Below are 20,436 nucleotides of genomic sequence, written 5' to 3'. Positions count from 1 at the left end.
TACTCGATCCTCCCTTTTGAATGTATGATTTTGATTGTAACATGTATTTTACATGAAGAATACAACAAAATACAGTGAAAAGCTTTCATTTGTTGTCACAATTCAATGCCATTTTGAATAATTTAAGGGAAAAAAGAAAGAAAGAAAGAAAGAAAGAGAGTCCATCTGTCCTGAACTAGCTCCTCATCATCAATGATGCTTCCGCTGCCACCCTTCCTCTACTGCTTCGTCACAGTCTATACTGAACCCAACCAATGTCAAAGTCACTGATCCTCAGGCACCATCTTTTGCTGCTGGGCCGATTCTCCTCTGCCATCACCACCTGCCTGGACCAAGTGATCTGTCACCACTGGACCTACCTCACTAACACCGTTTCGGACGCCAGGTCCTGTGCTCACCCCGGAAAAGTAAATAAGGACTTGTTAGAGGTTTGCCTGGGCCCATTCACCTCTGCACTGTTGCCGGGGAGTAGTCAGGTAACAAGCTTCATTAAAGCCTCGATTCTTTGATACAAGAGTACTTGATGTAAAATTGGGTTAGATCAGTTAGATCATGAAATTGGGCATTAGAAAGTAGCCAGTACTTCCCGTGTACCTGAAACAATTCTGTTGCGTCACTGAAGGGTAACTGAAATAAAAGAAACTAATATGTCCACCTTCCCACCCATCTTTTCCCCATTCCAGCAACCAAGGCAGTGAATGGAGAATTGAAAATCCCAGGTATGGTGCACGCTGTGTTAGCTGTCCCTCCCTGCTAACGGCAGCGTAATAGGCCACATTGCCTCACTCAGCATGCAGAGAGGAAAATCAGAGATTGGTTACCAGAAGAATAGGATTCAAACTCCTCCTGCAGGTTTACAGATTGGACTTCAGGTGATCATGGCCTCAGGTGATCATGCAAACTCTCCCTATTGAGTATGCACATAAAGTATGGGCACTTTTAATGAAGTATCAGAGGGAACTAGCATATACAAAACTATATCCTAGTAAACAGTCAGCACCTTCCCAAAAAGAAAACATTGGCAGAGAGTTTTTACTTTAAAAAGTCATGTCTAAAATTAGCTTTTAATAATCTTAATTATTCACAATAATTTTTATTTACTGAGCAACCCTGACCTGGTAAGTTAATCCCACCAAGGCACTTCATAGGAAATTTATAACAAGCCATCCAAGGAGATATTAGAACTGATGATCAAAAGCTTGTTTAAAGTGGTAGATTTTAAAGTAACTTCTTGAAAATGGTGTAAGGTGGAGGGATTTAGCAAGTGAATCCCAGAGCTCAGGGCCTTGGCAGCTGAAGGGATGGCTAATAGTGAAACAGTTAAAAAGGAGGATGCACAGGACACCAGAGGTGGAAAAGACCACTATTTAATGAGAGTTGAAGATCTCAAGGAAATTACAAAGAACCGAATTGAAAGATTGAAGACAAGAATCAGAGTTTTGAAGATCAGGTGTTGCCATATTGGGAATTAAGGTAGTTCAGCAGGCAAAGGGAAAATGGGTGAAAAGAAGTAGCTGTAAGTTCATGTACAGGCAGCAGAATTCAATTGAGCTCAAGTTTATGAAGCATGAAAATGGGAAGCCATTCAGGACAGTGTAGAGGTTAGAAAGGCAGGGATGAGCATGTTTGAGCTGTTACAGCAGTAGAAGCAGATTATCTTGGTGGTAAAGTAGATGTGATTGAAAGTTAACCACAAGATCAAATGCAGCAGAGTTATGAATGGTCTAGTTCAGCTACAAACAATGATCAGGGTGTGGGGTGGAGTCAGTAACCAGACAATGTAAAAATGAGATCAAGACACTAAGTGGGAAGAACCTGCCTTTATACATTTAAGAATTTGGGGCATTGTATAGCTGAAAGATTGTTTTAATTGAAATTCCTCATGATGATGGTAAGAAAACCATTAAATGCCTGTAATTTTGATTAATATTCTGTGGACCCTTTAAAAATGAATTCATATTCATTGGAATCATTGATAAAATAATGAAAACAGGCTTAGAAGCTGGATGCAATTCAGTTTCAGCAATTGGAAGCTGATGCATTTTGGGGGATTAAAGTATTAACTGTAGCAATTAAGACTGAATGGGACCTAGGCTTGGGACTGTGGAAAGACAAAGGGATTTGCAGATTTGCAGGACATTAAAACAGGGTCTCAGAGAGGGCGGAGAAGATAATGCAGTACTAGAGTTTTATCACAAAAGCTTTGGAACATAAAAAAGAACAAATGAAGAGTTTATATAAAAACATAATAAAGCCTCATAAATGTATTGTTGGGCTTCAGGTTTGTAGTATATGAAGGCTTTTGAGAGTGTATGACAGATTGATATTTGCACACTCCTGACAAGGTATAAAGACTCAAAATTGGGTGATTTTCAATTGGTTAACAGACTACAGTCTACAGGGCAATATAACAGAAGTTCTAAAATTATACAAGGTTGGGAACCAGTACATAAAAAGGGTCATGGTCACCAATATTTGAGAAGCAAGATAAAAGGAGTTAAAAATAAAACATAAGGGATCAGGTATGCAATTTAACAGAGAAGAAAAGAATCTTTAAAAAGAGAATTGAAAGGTTAAGTATTCACTTCCAGACTTATTGATTGAACAAAACTTAGCGTAGATTTTCCCTGACCTATCTCTCCCCTCCCCTTGCCAACACCTCTCCCCCATTCACCAAACTCAAGTTGGTGGGGCACCCTGTGTGGGCAACAATGGGATTTGCCAAAGAACAGCCAATTAATGGCAACAGCATAGGTTTGCTGCCCAATTGTAGGTAACTGGCTCAGGAGTGGGAACTAACACACGTGCCAGCCAGCAACACTACTTGTTTGCCTGCCTGATGTCTGCCTGTTTCCATTCCCCGCTACAGAGGTTCACAAATCCTCTTCCATGCCGACACAGGAGATTAGATTGAATAAATGGGTGCAGAATTTGATAATAACTATAGGGAGGATGTTGTTAAATTATAAAGGGTGCAGAAAAATACTTACTGGACTGGAGGGTTTGAGTTATAAGGAAAGGCTAGATAGGCTGTGACTTTTTTCCCCAGGAGCATCAGAGGCTGGGAGGTGACCGTATAGAGGTTTGTAAAATAATGAGGGGGCACAGAAAAAGGTGACTAGTCAAGGTCTTTTCCCCAGGGTAAGGAATCCAAAACTAGAGGGCGTAGGTTTAACGTGAAGGGGGCAAAGATTTGAAAGGAAGCGGAGGGTGAACCATGTATGGATGAACTGCCAGAGGAAGTGGTGAAGACTGGTACAATTACAGCATCTAAAAGGCATCTCCACAGGTACATGAATAGGAAAGGTTTAGAGGAATATGGGCCAAATAGAGGCAAATGGAACTAGTTCACTTTGGGATACCTGGTCAGCATGGACAAAAGGGTCGGTTTTCGGGCTGTATGACTCTATAACTCTTGGTTGTATGGAGATGTGGAAAGTTTGGATCAAATGGCCTGTTGATGTAGTGTTTATGCATTTCTGTGTTGGGTTTGCCATTATATACATGGGTTAATCTGGGAAGCTCCAGGTATGCTCAGAAAGCAGTTCCCAAAGTTGTTAAAAGAAACCAATAATTCACAGGAAGGAATTAAACAAACATTAATTATGCAGCCATGTTTCTACAATTCTGCTTCAATTCTTTGCCCAACTCGATCATATAGATATCATTTAGAGATTACCCGCAACCTTAATCTACAAAGTACTTATTCCAGAATGGCTTCCCTCACAAAACTGGAAAAGCCACCTCCTCCAATAGGATTGAATGTGCCCCTCCTCGTGCACATAAGTACAGGTACTGAGGCAGCTGTCAAGGCTCGTGCTTTTGAAACTTTATCTGTTTAAAGTTTCTGAGCTGATCTGAAGTGTTGAAGGCCATAGGAATACCAACTGGCAACTGGAGCCTAGCTGACTTCATGGCCCACAAATAAAAGACTATGGCAATCAAACCAAATTAATAAAGAAATATTGACCGACGACTTGTCTCAGTACTGCAAGATTATCCAATGATTCTAGGACAGGGCTACAGCACTGATCAGTCTGATACAATGCAGACTTGACATAATCCAAAAACACAGCAGAATTATTTAAACATAATTCATTCAGGGGATAGACATCATCTTCTTTAAGCTGATCGCCTTTGTCTTATTTGGTCACACATTCAACAATTGCTGCTCAGTCGCCTATTTCAACTCACATGGCTGGATAATGCAAGGGAATGTTTTTCAAATTTTATTCATAATGACTGGGCACCCAATATATTAACATGGATTCCTAGAAACATAAAAAGGATCAGAAAAACCCAAAGAAAACACAGCCAGTGAACTTGCTAATTGTGAAAACTAGTAATGTCTGGCCACTGGAGTTTGCTCATCAATGTATTCTGAGCGATGACACACTAAATGAGTCATGAAGACAGTCAAAGTCAAATGAAAAGAAACAGACTTACTGAATGGACTACAGAGCACTGGTGGAAAACAAGCAAAAACTTTGTCTCTGTAGCTCGTATAATACTGCGACAAAAAATCTTTCTTGAACTATCTTGGATTAAGAATAAAGCACCCGAAAACTCATTTAGCTGCATTTTCAGTGTAGAAGACATCAATTGTGTATTGTGGCCCACATGCAAACAAATCCCTTTCCCAGTGAACAATCTTGATTTGGGCAGTCCATTGTGGTCACATCACTTGTAGTAGCCAATCGTAAAAATGACCCTTAAAACCCACTTACTCCTAGCACCGAATATGCAACAATGGAATAAAACATTACAATTCAAGGAATATTAACTTGTACTCAAACAAAATAATTTAACATAGCACAGATTCTAGAGTGTTCATATTCAGTTTGGAGTCAGAGGCAGGAGGTGAATCACCATGCAGATCACCAGCACTACAGGTTGATATACATCTTCCCCAACCACAATGGAGCTCACCAGCCTCAGACAGATGATTACTGTCTGTGATTTTATATGGCACATACACAAGTTTGTATACACTAGTTTTAAAGCACATCTGGCCCTGCAGACACAGCTCAGTGTGAACAATGCAACTTTTACATCAATGAGAGCTGAAGACCATATGTGGGGCCACATCAATAGGAGGACTACACTATAAAGCGCCACAGGGGAGGTTGCAGCTGGAAAGAAAGACTAAAAAAAAACTGGGGCTTTTTCACACTCTCCTCTGGAAATGATTGGGGAAATGCAATGCTGGTTTTAAAAGCTGAGCAATTTTTAAGAGTCAAAGTACAAAGAAAGGCCTTTTGTTACAATAGGCAACAAGCTTAGGACTTTTTTTTGCTCTTTCAGTGTCAAGGCTGAGAGCAGCATTTATTGCCCATCCCTCTTACCCTGGGTGGTGAGCAAACTTCTCAAATTGTTGCAATCCATGTGGTGGAGGTGACCTCACAGTGCTGATAGGAAGTGAGTTTCAGGTGATTGGCCCACATTTGTACTTCGTTTATTCAGCAAGAGTTGCCTCAACAGGAGAGAAGGCCTCTTCCCTTTTAATGCACAATCATGTTTTCATATCATAATGCTACCTTAGGGTTCCCAATGGTCACGGTGCTACATTAATAAAATCAAAAGTCACAAAACACCAGTCTATAGTCCAACAGGTTTATTTGAAATCACAAGCTTTTGGAGCGTAGCCCCTTTGTTAGGTGAAGTGAGAGAAAAGCACACAGAATGCAGAGTTTATAGGCCGAGAGATCAAAAGAGCATATAAATGTTGAATAATAAGTCTCTGCAGGTGATCAAAAGTGTCAGATGATGCGAGTAAAGTGTCAACAGCTGAATTACAAGCAAAGGGATGACCTATAATCCGATACTATTGTGTTATTGTGTTAGGGTGGCACGGTGGCACAGTGGTTAGCACTGCTGCCTCACAGTGCCAGAGACCCGGGTTCAATTCCCGCCTCAGGCATCTGTCTGTGTGGAGTTTGCACATTCTCCCAGTGTCTGCGTGGGGTTCCTCTGGGTGCTCCAGTTTCCTTCCACAGTCCAAAAATGTGCAGGTTAGGTGAATTGGCCATGCTAAAATGCCCGTAGTGTTAGGTGTAGGGTTAAATGTAGTCAAATGGGTCTGGATGGGTTGCTCTTCGGAGGATCGGTGTGGACTTGTTGGGCCGAAGGGCCTGTTTCCACACTGTAAGTAATCTAATCTAATCTAGTGCAGTCATTTGGTCTGTCTCCAGCACAACCTTATTTTTATTTTTTTGTAATTAACTCTCTGCCTCATTTAATGGGCCAGCTTTCAGAGCATTGCTCTTTCGTCAGATAACTAGTGGAGTAGGATCATAAGACACAGAATTTATAGCAAAAGATCAGTATCATGCACAGCACTCTGAAAGCTATTACTTCCGAATAAACCTGTTGGACTATAACCTGGTGTTGTGTGATTGTTAACTTTGTCCACCCCAGTCCAACACCGGTACTGCCATAGCATTTAATGGGATTATAGGTCATTCCTTTGCTTGCTCTTCAGCTGTTGAAACTTTACTCACACTGGAAGAAAGTGAGGACTGCAGATGCTGGAGATCAGAGTCGAGAGTGCGGTGCTGGAAAAGCACAGCAGGACAGGCAGCCTCATTCATGAAGGGCTTGTGCCCAAAACATCAATTCTCCTGCTCCTCAGATGCTGCCTGACCTGCTGTGCTTTTTCAGCTCCATGCTCTCAACCCCCCACTTTACTCACACCATCCGATACTTTTGATCACCTGCATAGAGATATTATTCAACATTGAACTCACACCATTTGTATGATCTTTTGATGAAGGGGCTACTGTCCGAAAGCTCATGACTTCAAATAAACCTGTTGGACTATAACCTGATGTCATGTGATTTCTGACTTGTCCATTTCAATCCAACATTGGCACCTTCACAACATTAATAAAAGAAACAGGAGTATTTTATACAAAAAGCTTCTGTTCTGGCCATTTCCTTCTCCTTTAAGAAAGTGTATTTTGACTGAAAAGAGCTCCATGATACAGGTCTTTAATGTGACGCAAAGGACAGAGCACCTAATTGTGCAAAATCATCACCATCTAATTAAATTTACCAGTGAGCCAGCAACACACACTGTTTATATCACTTCACAGCTAATTGATCCATTCTGAATGGTGCTTGAAGCAGCCTTAGGGGAAGTGTGAAGTACTCAAAGAACGCAAAGGCGTAGCCAAAGTAATTTCAGTCAATTAGTGCCAACAAGATGAAAGCTTAAACTTTTAACAAAAGTTTATTAGATGTTAGCAAAAAACTCATTAGATGTTAGGTTTTATCTACGCCCCTAGATGCCTCAGAAACACGAAAATCTATGGAAGGAAACAGAAATGAGGATGCGATGTCAATGACCTCGTGGCATTGTTGATGAACTAGTGATCCAGAGATCCAGGTAAGATTCTGGGGACCAGAGTTCAAATCCCACCACATCAGATGGTGTATACAAAAAGCAGTACAAATCCACCTGGCCAATTACTGTCCCATTAATCTATTCTTGATCATTAGTAAACACAATGAAAGGAGACATCAGCAGTAAATGGTGCTCACCCAGCCAGTAAAACTAATAATATGAATGAATTTTTAAAAAGGACTTGCTAAAAAATTCATATACACGGAATAAAAATGAAGAGTTACTTGAAATTGTAAGAACAAAAGGAATTCTACAAAGTGATATAAAGCATATGTTTGCCCTTATGGGGTAATTTTGAACAAGAAAGTTTAAAGGCTGGCAGACTTAAAACAAAGAATGAATTACTTCTCTCAATGGATGTGAATCCGTGGAATTCACTACCAGACAGCAGTGGACACTGAAATGCTGACAAAATTCAAGTGAACAGATTTTTAATTATTAGCGCGTTAAAATATTATTAGGAATGGGCAGGAAATTGGAGTTGAGGCCCACATTCTTATTAAGTAGTGGAGCAGGCTCAAGCAGCTGAATTGAAAAGTGTGGTGCTGGAAAAGCACAGCAAGTCAGGCAGCATCAGAGGAGCAGGAGAGTCGACGTTTCGGGCATAAGCCCTTCGTCAGGGATGCTCCTCAAATGCTGCCTGACCGGCTGTGCTTTTTCAGTGCCACACTTTTTGACTCTGACTCTCCGGCATCTGCAGTCCTCACTTTCTCTCAAGAAGCTGAATTGCCTGCTCTTGCTCGTAGTCCTTACGTTCTTTCAAGAAAATGTCAGCATTTCAACTATTTTATCAGAGCTGAAAAGCTGGAGATTGCTTATAGCAGGCAAAGGGGAGGGCAGCGTTAAGAGTGATTCATCTAGATGTAGCTAGATGATGAATGATTGTGGATGAGAGAAGATGGTGCAAGACAGACAAGAGTACCTTGGCAGCAGGAGTGGCTACAAACAGTAGCAGGCAACTCCACTTTATCCTTTGGACAAAGGAAACATTCGTTATAGAACCACAGAAAGTGCAGTTGGTCATACCTGTATCAATGAAAACTCAGTACCTGGTGCCACCTATTCCGACTGAATTTTCCAAATCTTTCCTAAATTTACCAGAATTCTACCTGTTAAAAGAAAATTACTTTTCCTTTGCACAAATAGAAGCTTGCGCTTACATATCAGCTTTACATTGAGGAGTTTTACTGAAAGACATAACCTGATTTAAAACTCGAGACAACACAACTGTAACATTTCAGAAAATTAACAGGTGCGGTGAATCCAAATTTCAGTGAACTTTTGAACTTGTCATTTAGTTCAGTGTTCAGGAGTTGTGGGCATTAAGAGGGGAGGCTGAAAGTTTGGTCAAAGAAAGAACTAGCATCTATGTAATGTCACAGCCTCGGGCCACACTGAAGTGCATTAGCCATTGAAATACTGTGAAAGTGTAATTACTGCTGTGATATAGGAGATGGGATACCAGAAAGCAGAATTTAGTGATGTGGAAGTTCCAAATTTGCTGATGATATTTAAATCGATCTCGAGAGGAAAGGAAACCTGTCCACAGTTTGCCAAGGAGCTTCAACTATTTTCCTTGTATGACTTCTCTGGCTCACAGTTGTACTGTTATCACCATTTCTGTTGAAACCATTTTGTCTAATGCAAGGTTGAATATACCCACTTCGACCCTCAGCAGTCCAGCAGCGGAATGTTTAATTTACATTCACTCCTATGTTCCCTACTGCAATTATTAATCAAATTATCAAATTGGGTGGGGGGGGGGGGGGGGGAGGGGTTTAATGACAAAATATCGATACTAATTACTAATATTCAAATCCTGTCTACATCCTTCTACATGAGAAATCTTTGCCTACATAAAGCACTAGTAGGATCTCCACAATTGAACAGAATTTCCTGGCTTTTAGGAAAGGAGGAAAGTACATGTTAGCCAAAAGTCTGTGGTGTCTATATGAAATGCTCCTGTAAAGGCAGACACATCCAGGTTTCTTCAATTTCGCCTTCCAAACACACAACTCCCATCGCCTCGAAAGACAAGTACAATAAATGCATTGGAACGCGACCATCTGCAAGTTACTTTCTGAGCCACATTGACTAGGAACTATATCACTGTCCCTTCCCAGTCATGAAGTTATGATCCGGGAACTCCCTCCCTAATGTCACTATAGGTGCCCATACACTTGAAGGACTGCTCTGGTTCAAGGCCACAGCTCACCATCACCTTCTCCAGGGCAATCAGGGATAAGCAATCCAACAAATGAATAAAAGAAAGTGCTGTGCAATATTCCATAGTCAGCCTGTCTACAGACATTGTGGGGGATAGGAGTAATGGCCACCAAGCTTGTGGAGAAAATACCCGCACTACATTAGCTCCACCTTGAAAGGAAGATACTGAAGATGGGATTACGCATGTGCACACTGATCTTATGTAATGTTAAGCCCCAAATTTCTCTCAAAATCAAACACCGGAGGAAGTAAATCTGGTGGGCTCATCAGATCAAAGGAAAGAGCAAAGAAAAGCACTGTTCAGACCAGAAAGTGATAAAGGTATAACTCAAACATTGTCCTAGACATGAGTCAGTTGCAACTGCCAAGTTCCCATAATGAGGGAACATAATCAGCACACGTAAACTGGGTGCTCAATCTGGAACAGTTTAGAATTCCAGCTGCAAGCTGTAAAATCTGGGGCTATCCAGCAAAAAAGGTCAACTACATGTAACAATTGACGAGCAGGGGTTTGAGTGTCAGGTTCACTTTTGTTTGCCGTGTTTCAGTCTCCCTGCTATTCCTTCCAGAGGCTGCCACCATAACTGAACTGTCTGAGCCCATCTGAGAGCGAGTGTTGGAGCAGCTCCAAAGTCCCAGCTGAAAAGAATTAGGTCCTAAGGAATGGAAAGTTTAACAGAACTTTCACAATTCCAGAATGAGGAAAGTATCGGAAAATGGTTAACTCATTTGGATATCATAAACACAGACACAAGCAAAATAACCTGAGCCAATGTCGGTCTGTTTATTCATAAGGAATCAACAACCATTTGGTTTTAAAAGGATTCCATTACGCTGTTGACAGTTACTAACAGTTACCACTGTCGAAGTCAGCAGGATGATGCAATCAGTACACATTATGCTGCTGACTGGGAATGTCTCACTGGAGTATGGATCTTTACAGTGAGCTGCGAAAAGAGAAGGAGGGGGACAGAGAGAGAGAGAGAGAGCGCGAGATGGGGTGGAAGGGGGGAGAGAGAGAGAGAGAGAGCACGCACACGACAGCGAGCAAGCGGGTGAGAGCGCAAGAGCAATAGCAGGAGCCTAGAGAGCGAGTCAGAGAGCGAGAAAGAGGGAGGGAAAAAAAAGGAAAAGAGAAAAATGAAAGATTGAAGTGGCAAGAAGTATGCACATCACACAAGTGCCTGGTAAAGACCATCTCCATCCACCGAGAGAGAATTTAACCATCGCCTCTTGGCATTCTATATATTCAATTATTAGCATGCCTGAATCCCCCATTAACATCATCCTGGGTCTTCAGAGGCTGAACTGGACTTGCCATATAGATACTGTGGCTACAACAGCAGGTCAGACGTTGGGAATTCGGCAGCAGGTAACTTACCTCCTCCAAAGTTTCAAGCCTGGACAATACCATTACTGCAAGTTTCCCTCCAAGCCACACACAATCCTGACTTGGAAATATATTGTTGTGCATTCACTGTTGCTGGGTCAAAGCCCTTCTTAATTACACTCAGTGTCCCTGCACCCGTAGTACCACATAGATTTGAGAAGGGAATTCACCACAACTTCTCCAGGGCAATGAAGGATGGGCAATAAGTGATTGCCTAGCGTGTAACACCCACATCCCATGAATGAATAAACAATTCCTGTCTTTGTCACAGTTTCTTGAGAATAATTCCACTAAACCCAGATTTAGTATCAAATTCAGTTTCCCTAACTGGAATGAATCCCAGTGACAGCTTTACCAAATGGATCCATCTCACTGTACATAAAGAGAACCTTCGGCCCAACTCATCCATACAGTCCTGCTTCTTTCACAATTATTTTCTTGACTGAGTCCTGCTGTGTGCAGTTTAAACAAATACATCTTGCCTCTATTGCAGTTTAATTGCTGGATACACTCCTTCAGTGGCATCAGCCCCCCTTATCATTCTTCTTCTGTTAGGCTTTGTCTGCTTCAGCTTCTAAATTGTCCTGGCATCACTTGAATTTTTATAAGGTTCTCAGGTCTTGTTATAAATGGTTTCCCTGTTACTGACCTCCTTCATCATAGCCATATCTCATGATACCTGCTCACTGCAGTGGCAACACCGGATCTGAGCTTCAAGAACATCATATACTCCCAGCTTTCCAATAACCTGTTATGTATTCCATTGTATACAATTTTATGTGTACAAAATTGACGTGAAGGTAGGAGACAGAGGATGGTGGTAGATGGTTGATCTTTGGTCTGGAGGCCTGTGACAAGAGGTGTGCTACAAGGAGCAATACTGGGTCCATTGCTTTTCGTTCTTTATATAAATGTGAATATAGGTGGTATAGTTAGTAAGTTTGCAAATGACTAAAATAGTTGATGTTGTGGACAGTGACAAGGTTACCTCGGAGTTTAATGAAACTTTGACAGGATGGGCCAATAGGCTGAGAGTGGCAGATGAAGTTTAGATAAAGGTGAGATGCTGCATTTTGGAAAGGCAAATCAGGACAGGACTTATACACTTTACAGTAAGGTCCTGGGGTGTGCTGCTGAACAAAGAGACAATGGAGTGCAGGTTCATAGTTCCTTGAAAGTGAAGTCGCAGCTAGATGGAATAGTAAAGAGGGCATTTGGTATGCTGTCCTTTATTGGTCAGAGTATTGAGTATAGTAGTTGGGATGTTATATCGCGGCTGTACAGGATATTGGTGAAGCCACTTTTAGAATACGGTGCACAATTCTGGTTGTCCTTCGATAGGAAAGATGTTGTGAAACTTGACGGGTGCAGAAAAGATTTACACGGATGTTGCTCGAGGGTTTGAGTTTCAGGGACCGGCTGAATACGCTGGAATTTCTTTTCACTGGTGCATCGGAGGCGGAGGGGTTTATAAAATCATGAGCAGGATGGATGGGGGCGGGTTTAACCAAGCTCTTTTTCCCACCCCGAGTGGGGTCGTCCAAAAACTGGTGAGAGGGGAAAGGACCTGAGGACTAACTTTTTCATGCAGAATATGGTGCGTGTATGGAACGTGCTGCCAGAGGAAATGGTAGAGGTGGATACAATTACAATATTTAAAAGGTATTAAGAGGGATGATTAAGGTTTATGGGCCAAATGCTGGCAAATGGGACTAGGTCAGTTTAGGATGTCTGGTTGGTGGGACGAGTTGGATCGAAGGGTCTGTTTCCACGCTGTATAATTCTATGATCCTATCTTGAAGGAGTAAGAGGACCTACCATCTGGGACTCCTCATTGTCTGTGTAACGATATCTACCTCATTAATGTGACTTGGTAACTTGCTGTCTATACAATAAACCATGTCTTATTCAAGACTGAACTCTCTTCTAGTTAGGCTAGTCGGGATAATGCTGTATGAAGAAAGCCCTGTAGATCCCTACAGGAAACAGGCTAGTGTGCCACAAATACATCAGGTAGCCCATACATGTGGTGAGGACTCATCTTATAACCCGGTGCGGAGTGGTACAGACTCCACTTAGCTGCTTCCTGTGAGTTAGCAACGTTGGAGTTCTCAGGGCATCTTTGGACACAGCTTCAAGAAGACTGCTCATTGAGACAGTCAGCAGCTCGAAGAACTGAATATTCAAGAACCCTACAGAAGGGAACTTTGTTGCAAGATTCATCAAGGCAGAATTTCCAGTCTACATTTAAAAACATATTCAGACCTGTTAAGTGACAGGCAACTGGGAGAGTGAACTAGGAACCCTACACTAGTCACACAGAATGCACTGAGTGTCGACAGACTTTAGGAAGGTCCCAAATCGAGGCTCAGAGCAAATAAACACTGGAGGTTCTGTGAGTAAAGCTGAAATCCCTTGTGGGCAAGGAGAAACATTTTAAGAGTTTACAGGTTGCAAAAAAAAAGTTACCAGGCTAGCTCCTCCCAGGTCCAATGTGATCTAACCTTACTAATCAGTCTGCCATGCAGAACCTTGTTGTATGCTTAAGTCAATGTAGACGATGTCTACCATTATGCCTTAAATCAATTTTCTTTGTCACCTCTTCAAAAAACTCAATCAAGTTAGTGAGAGACAATTTCCCAAGCTCAAAGCTATGCTAACTATCCCTAATTAATTCTTGCCTTTACAAATGTATGTAAAATCCTGTCCCTCAGAATCTCCTCCAACAATTTACGCAGCATTGACATGAGGCTCACTGATCTATGGTTCTCTGGAATTTCCTTACAGCCTGTCTTAAGTGATGGCACCAGATTAGCGACTCTACAGTCTTCCAGAACCTCACCTTTGGCTGTTGATGGTACAAATATCTCAAAGGATGCAGTAATCTCTTCCCTAACTTCCCACAAAGTTCTGAGGATTTATCTATATATTTTAAGACCCCCAGCACCTTTTCCTCTGTAATATGAACTATTTTCAAGACATCACTATTTATTTCCAAAGTACCCTAACTTTGCCCATTGCCATAGTAAGGACTGACATGAAATATTAGTTTAATTTCTCACCCATCTCTTGTGGTTCCAGAGATAGACAGCCACACTAATCTTTAAGGGATCCTATTCTCTGCCTAGTTACTCTCTTGCTGTTAAATGTGCTTATGGAATTTCCATGGATTCTCCTTAACTCTATTTGCCAAAAATATCTTGTGTCATTTCTTTGCCCTCCTGATTTCCCTCCCACTGCCCTTATACTCCTCCAGGGATCCACTTGATCCAAGCTGTCTATATCTGGCATATGCTTCCTCCTTTTTTTGTCCAGAGCCTCAATTTCTCTAGTTATTTATCATTTCCCTACAGCCACCAGCCTTGCCCTTCAGATTAATGGGAATATCTGAACTTTTGTTATTTAACTTTTAAAGGCCTTCCACTTCCCAACCTCCCTTTACCTGCAAATAGCTTTAACCAAGCTACTTTTGAAAGTTCCTGTCGAATATTGTCAAAATTGGCCTTACTCCAATTTAGACCCTTAACATTTTACTCAGTCCTATCCATTTCCATCACTATTTTAAAATTAATACAATTATGATCACTTGCCCCAAAGTGCTCCCCCACTGACACCTCCATAACTTGCCCTGTCGTATTTCCCAACAGAAGGTCAATCAAGTGTTGCTCCTTCTGTAGTAGGTTCATCAATATATTGAAGAATAAAGTTTTCTTGTACATACTTAAATTCCTCCATCCAAGCTCTGAACGTAATTTATATATTTGTTTCTCAATTTCCCACTGACTAATGGGGAGCCTATGATACAATCTCAATGAGATAATCTTCCTTTTCTCATTTCACGGTTTCACCCATATAACTTCACTAGATGATCTCTCAGAAATATCTTTCCTAAGTATAGCAGCAAGATTAATTCTAACCAAAAGCACCACTCCTACTCCTCTCTTTGCCTTCCTTCCTATCCTCCTGATAACATCTATATCCTGGAACTAAGCTGCCAGTCTGCCCATCCCTGAGCCACATTTCTGTAATGGCTATGATAGCTTAGTCCCATTTTCCCAACCATGCTGAGTTCATCTGCCCTACCTGTCAGGCTTCTTGCATTGAAGTAAATGCAGTTTAACATATCAGTCTTGCCTCATTCTCTGCCAACCTCCTGTCTGCCTTGACTTTTTGACTTGCTCTGCATATTCACTGTACCAACCTCAGCCTTTTCTATTTTCTCACTATTACGTTGAATTTCCAATTCAGATGGAACCCATCCCTCTTATACAGGTCACTTCTGCCAGTGAAAAGATCCCAATGATCCAAAAATGTGAATGCTTGCCCTTTGTACCAGCTCCTCAGCCAGACATTCATCCACTCTATCCTCCTATTCCAAACCCTCATTCGCACTGGGACCAGTACTACCCTTGAAGACCTAGTTTTTAATCTTCTGCTTAGTTTCCTATACGGTCTCTGAGAACCTCATCCTGTTCCATACTTATATCGTTGGTACCAATGTGCACAACAACCTCCTGCTGGTCACTCTCCCCTTTCAGCATATTCTGCACCCACATAGAGACATCCTTGTCCCTGGAACTAGGAGGCAACGTAACAGCCTGATGTCTTGCTGATGGCTGCAGAGATGTCCATTCATGCCCCAGACCAATAAGGTCCCTATTACAATTGATTGCTTGGAACCTGACATACCCCCATTATAGCAGAGCCAGTCACATTACCAAAACTTGGCTTCTTAAGCTATTTTCTCCCTCAAGTCTGAATGTTGTTGTAATAGTGGGTGGTGCTTAAGGCATTCCTCAATCCTTTCAGATGCTTACACCTCATCCCAGAAGCTTGCTATTGGAAAGGCATCCAAAATATTTATTGGAAGTGTAGTTGTTTTGACTTATGTTTTCAAAAAGTTTTCATCTTGGGAAAAAGTACTGTCTCTCCCTCTGGGCCAGAAGCGCTGGGTTCAAGTTCCCAGTGGACCGATTGGACATGGAAGGTGCATCATAACGGAGCCAAACAGGCTGATCATTAATATGTCAATACTTCCGCTCTGCCAGTAACAGTCAGTAAGAACAGGAGAGTTCCCTGATCAATGGGAACTGTATGGCAGCTGCAACACAACAGCCTCCCTCTGATTAAAACATGAAAAGGACAAACTCTTGCTATGATCAAGTGTCCTCCTCATTGAGAGTGACTACCGCACACACTCCAATTCAAGAGGGAGCACTGCTGATGGCACAAACTACTTGCTCTCCATACAAGAGTCATGAAAACATGGTGACCCTCACTTCTTTGGGAAGGCGAGGACTTCTTATAAATGATGTAGGGGCAGCATGGTGGCTCAGTGGTTAGCACTGCTGCCTCACAGTGCCAGGGTCCCAGGTTCGATTCCAGCCTTGGGTGACTGACTGTGTGGAGTTTGCACATTCTCTCAGTGTCAGCATGGGTTTCCTCCGGGTGCTCCGGTTTCCTCCCACAGTCCAAAGATGTGCAGGTCAGGTGAATTGGCCATGCTAAATTGTATTAGGTACATTAGTCAGAGGGGGGTGGGTTACTCTTTGGAGGGTCAGTGTGGACTTGTGGGGCCAAAGGGCCTGTTTCCACACTGTAGGGAATCTAATCTATATTCTCTGGAGGTGCATACTGTCCATTTTGTGAAGTTGACCAGTAAAGACACAGTCTCCTTTGAACCGCCCCCCCCCCCCCCCCCCATGTATTTGTATATATGCACACACACTCAGGCGATGCACCAGAATCTTCCAAGACTGGTTTTTATTGGCAGTATTTTATATGGTGCCACCTCATTGTTTTGTTAATGTTGGCTGCTGCAACCAAAGTACAGGCAGAAAAATATTCCAAAAAAACAAAAACAGCTCACTGCCCAGTGAACTCTGGTAAACAAGATTCAAAATAAAAATGAGAAGAAAAACAAGATTCATGGAATAATTGCCTAACTGAATAGATCAGCTCCTAAAATTACAATTTCATGTGGACAAACACAGTACTGGAAGCAAGTGACTATGAAACTTAAACTCTTCATTTCTAAACCTTTTGAAACTCAAATAAGGCTTTACCAGGCCCAAGCTTCGCTCTAGGCCTCCTGCAAAGTGATACCCAGCAGGAAGTTTCAAAATTTCACATTTCAATTGTAAATAAGCCAGCTCAAAGCCAAATGGACCTTTTTCAGAAATTCAGAAGTCTAAGTCCTATCCAGAAAGGTTAGTACAAAATGTTTATACAATATTATCAAAAGCAAATAGCTATAGCTTGATAGAAATTTATCCTATGATATTCCAGTGGATGACTCTGTTGCATCCGCAATATATTCCACAAAATGGCAGACACTGAACACAACCTGCTTTCTTTTTTAAAATCACAGATATTAGCCACTTATTCAATCCTTTCCACATGGAAAACCACCTCTTGATTTTCAGTGTCCATATAACATTGCTTATACAATGAATGGTCAACTTTTTCTTATATTTGTTGAGCAGTATAATGCAACTTTAACAATTATCCAATTGTTTAATTAGAGACACATTGCTTTATCATAGACATGGAACTAATATATGCAACAGGAAGGGCTGTTGTGGCACATTGTAGTGGGCCACAAGAGTAGACCAGGCCCATAAGAAGGCCAAGTTCAAGTCAGACCTGCACTAGAGGTATGTAATAATATCACGAACAGGTTGATGAGAAATTATCTACAATAACCGGAGGTTAACAAACAAACAGCAGAATGAAGAAGCAACTTTGTTTTAAAATGGAGCCCTTAAGCAGATAAGCATACATTAAAATTAAGCCCAACAGCCATGCCAACAAAATACCATCTATCACTTCAGGTTAAAGACCTACAAAACATACGGCTCATTGAGAAGGTGACCTGCAGTGAGCACAAAGTGTGGCTGTATCGGCATCAGACATTTTTTGTTGTACAGCCTCCTGTCATTATTAGTTTTCATAGATAAAAACATAATAAAAACACAAGTCAAACCACGTACATTGTGAGAACACAAGACACTTGCGTCCAATAAATATATACGAGATGCTTTCCCAACTGCCAACTTTTGGGCTGATGAGAACACAAGCTGGATTATCTGATATGTCAAAGTCAAAGGAAAACCTGTGTAAACAATTTAAAATTTCCAGCCAAAACATGCTACAATAGTAACCCTTTAGCTATAAGAAAAGCATTCAAGTACTGATTTTATTTTGTTGCAAAACACATTATGATGAAAGTATACAAGTTATAACTGTTGTAAGGTATCAAGCCAGGTTGAATCCAAAGAGGGTTGAGACCCCAAGTGGGGGCCAGGAACTGACCATTTTGTAGTTTCTTACCTTACTAACGTGAAACTCCAGTCTCCGGATAAACCTTTCAATTGACTTGATTTGCTGTCAGGAGGCGGCAAAAAGGGGAGAGAGAGAGAGACAGAGAGTGAGAGAAAATGTTAAACAGACTTGGCAAGTCTTTTATTGGAAGCACATTAAACAAACTGGAGATGCCTTTATGCTTAAATCAATCTAAATTTTTATTCATATTTTCCAGTACAAGAGTATGTATAATTCACTATGTACTCACAGTCAGCGATATATCCAAATCATGAAAAGCACAAACGTTTCACAGAATGCTGCAAATTTACACATAATTCTGGAAACAAATTTCAGATTTATGTTGCATGGGAAAGATAGAATGTTCTCAAAGAAAGTTTGTTTTAGGGAAATGTGAGAAAAAAAGTAAACAGAAAAGGCCAGTTAAGACCAACACTTTGTTAGACATTTAGTATAGGAGAAAGTAAGGACTGCAGATGCTGGAGATCAGAGCTGAAATTGTATTGCTGGAAAAGCGCAGCAGGTCAGGCAGCATCCAAGGAGCAGGAGACTCGACGTTTTGGGCATGAGCCCTTCTTCAGCTTTTCCAGCAACACATTTTCAGCCCTAGATATTTAGAACAGCCCAGTCAAAGAGGAGCATTGGCAATGAAGCAGGAATAAAGTTGTTTACCAACAGTTAACATGAAATAGCGTCCTTCATTGAATTTACAATAGCTTTTACTCAGAACCTCCACCTACCACCCCCCCAGTAGTCTAACTAAAAATTTTGAATGCCAAAGGCTTTTATTCAGTAACAAGGTGGGTGGTCTTGGGCAGAACAGCAATGAACAATGTGCAGACAGGTAACTAGAGCAAAAGAGATAGAATTTAAGAATCACAGACCTGTTTGTGTCATTGTTTGTACATTTGTTTTGAACAAGTAAACATACTTGACAAGATTCTATGTTTGCCTTTGCCAAACCAAGGTTATTTGGACTAACCCACATTTATTCAATTCATTATGTCAACTCACATTAGAAAACAAGCAATACTGAAACCTCATACCTTGTCAAGATCATATAGAAATCCCTAAAAACAAAAAGAAGGAAGAGTTATAATGGACACTTCTTATAAACTGAATGCAACATACAGAAGTAGAAATTGGTGACATTCAAAATGCAAGGGAAATAAAAATCATTGTTTCAAAAGGAAAGTCACAATTCTATTTCAATATTCATTTTAACATGAAAATCTCAGACACAAATTTAAAGCTTGTTTATAAATTACTCACCTGATTCTAAAACTTGAAATGGAATTGGTGTCAAGTAACCATGTATTACAAAATATTTCTGTCTTGCGAAATTTGGAAACTTAATTTATGGGACATGTGTAACTGGGACTGAAAGCAAAGCGAAAGACCAATCCACTTGTGCAGCGAGTTCCTGCACATTCCATTGTATCCCAAGCTTCAAATTAACAAAGTAACTGTTTGTTCAAGTCCTTTGTTAATTAAACACAAGTTTATGAACACCAGTGCAATTTCAAAAAGATTTACCACTGCAATATATAAATACAAATCTTGTATTTTTTTCAAGTTATTCAAAGGGCCACATAAAAAAGGTATTACATTAATCATCTGGCAACCACATGATGAAGGAGCAGCACTCCGAAAGCTAGCATTTCCAAATAAACCTGTTGGACTATAACCCGTTGTACGATTTTGAAACTTCTACCCCAGTCCAACACTGGCTCCTCCACATCACACATTAATCAGGGATGACTTCATATAGATTAGAACAGACAAACTGGCAGATGCAGCCATGAGGAAAAATCTATAGAGTGCATTGGGGACAGATTCCTATATTAATCTGTTGAGGATCCAAATGGCAAATTGGGCTATCTTTTTTAAAAATGTCAACTAATAGTCAACCATTTTTTCTGCTAAACTCCCAGTACATTCTAGCCAATCCTACCCTTATTCCCATGAATTATACTACAACATACTAGGCATGTTTAAAACATGATCTCATAATAAAAGATATCCTATACAGTGACCATAAAATGGTAGCATTTAGCATTCAGCTTGAGAGTTAAAAACCTGAGTGAGGAAA

The 20,436-nt window shown here is 40.9% G+C and overlaps 1 protein-coding gene across 4 annotated transcripts in view; it reads right to left on the bottom strand.

The window, feature by feature from the left end:
• The window catches only part of ripor1 (RHO family interacting cell polarization regulator 1), a 324,487-nt gene that overhangs the window by 86,690 nt on the left and 217,361 nt on the right, over window positions 1–20,436 (bottom strand). For all 4 annotated transcript variants that reach the window (XM_072547436.1, XM_072547435.1, XM_072547437.1 and 1 more), the window contains exons 5-6: window positions 19,391–19,414; window positions 18,354–18,407 (exon numbers count right to left, since the gene is read on the bottom strand). In XM_072547436.1, coding sequence (XP_072403537.1) covers window positions 18,354–18,407; window positions 19,391–19,414 — 78 coding nt within the window. The remainder of the gene's footprint in view (window positions 1–18,353; window positions 18,408–19,390; window positions 19,415–20,436) is intronic.

This window comes from Chiloscyllium punctatum, chromosome 26 (genome assembly GCF_047496795.1).
Source record: "Chiloscyllium punctatum isolate Juve2018m chromosome 26, sChiPun1.3, whole genome shotgun sequence".
Classification (NCBI taxonomy): Eukaryota; Metazoa; Chordata; class Chondrichthyes; order Orectolobiformes; family Hemiscylliidae; genus Chiloscyllium; species Chiloscyllium punctatum.
Note: the sequence above shows the minus strand (reverse complement) of the source record. Positions and strands in the feature narration are given on the sequence as shown.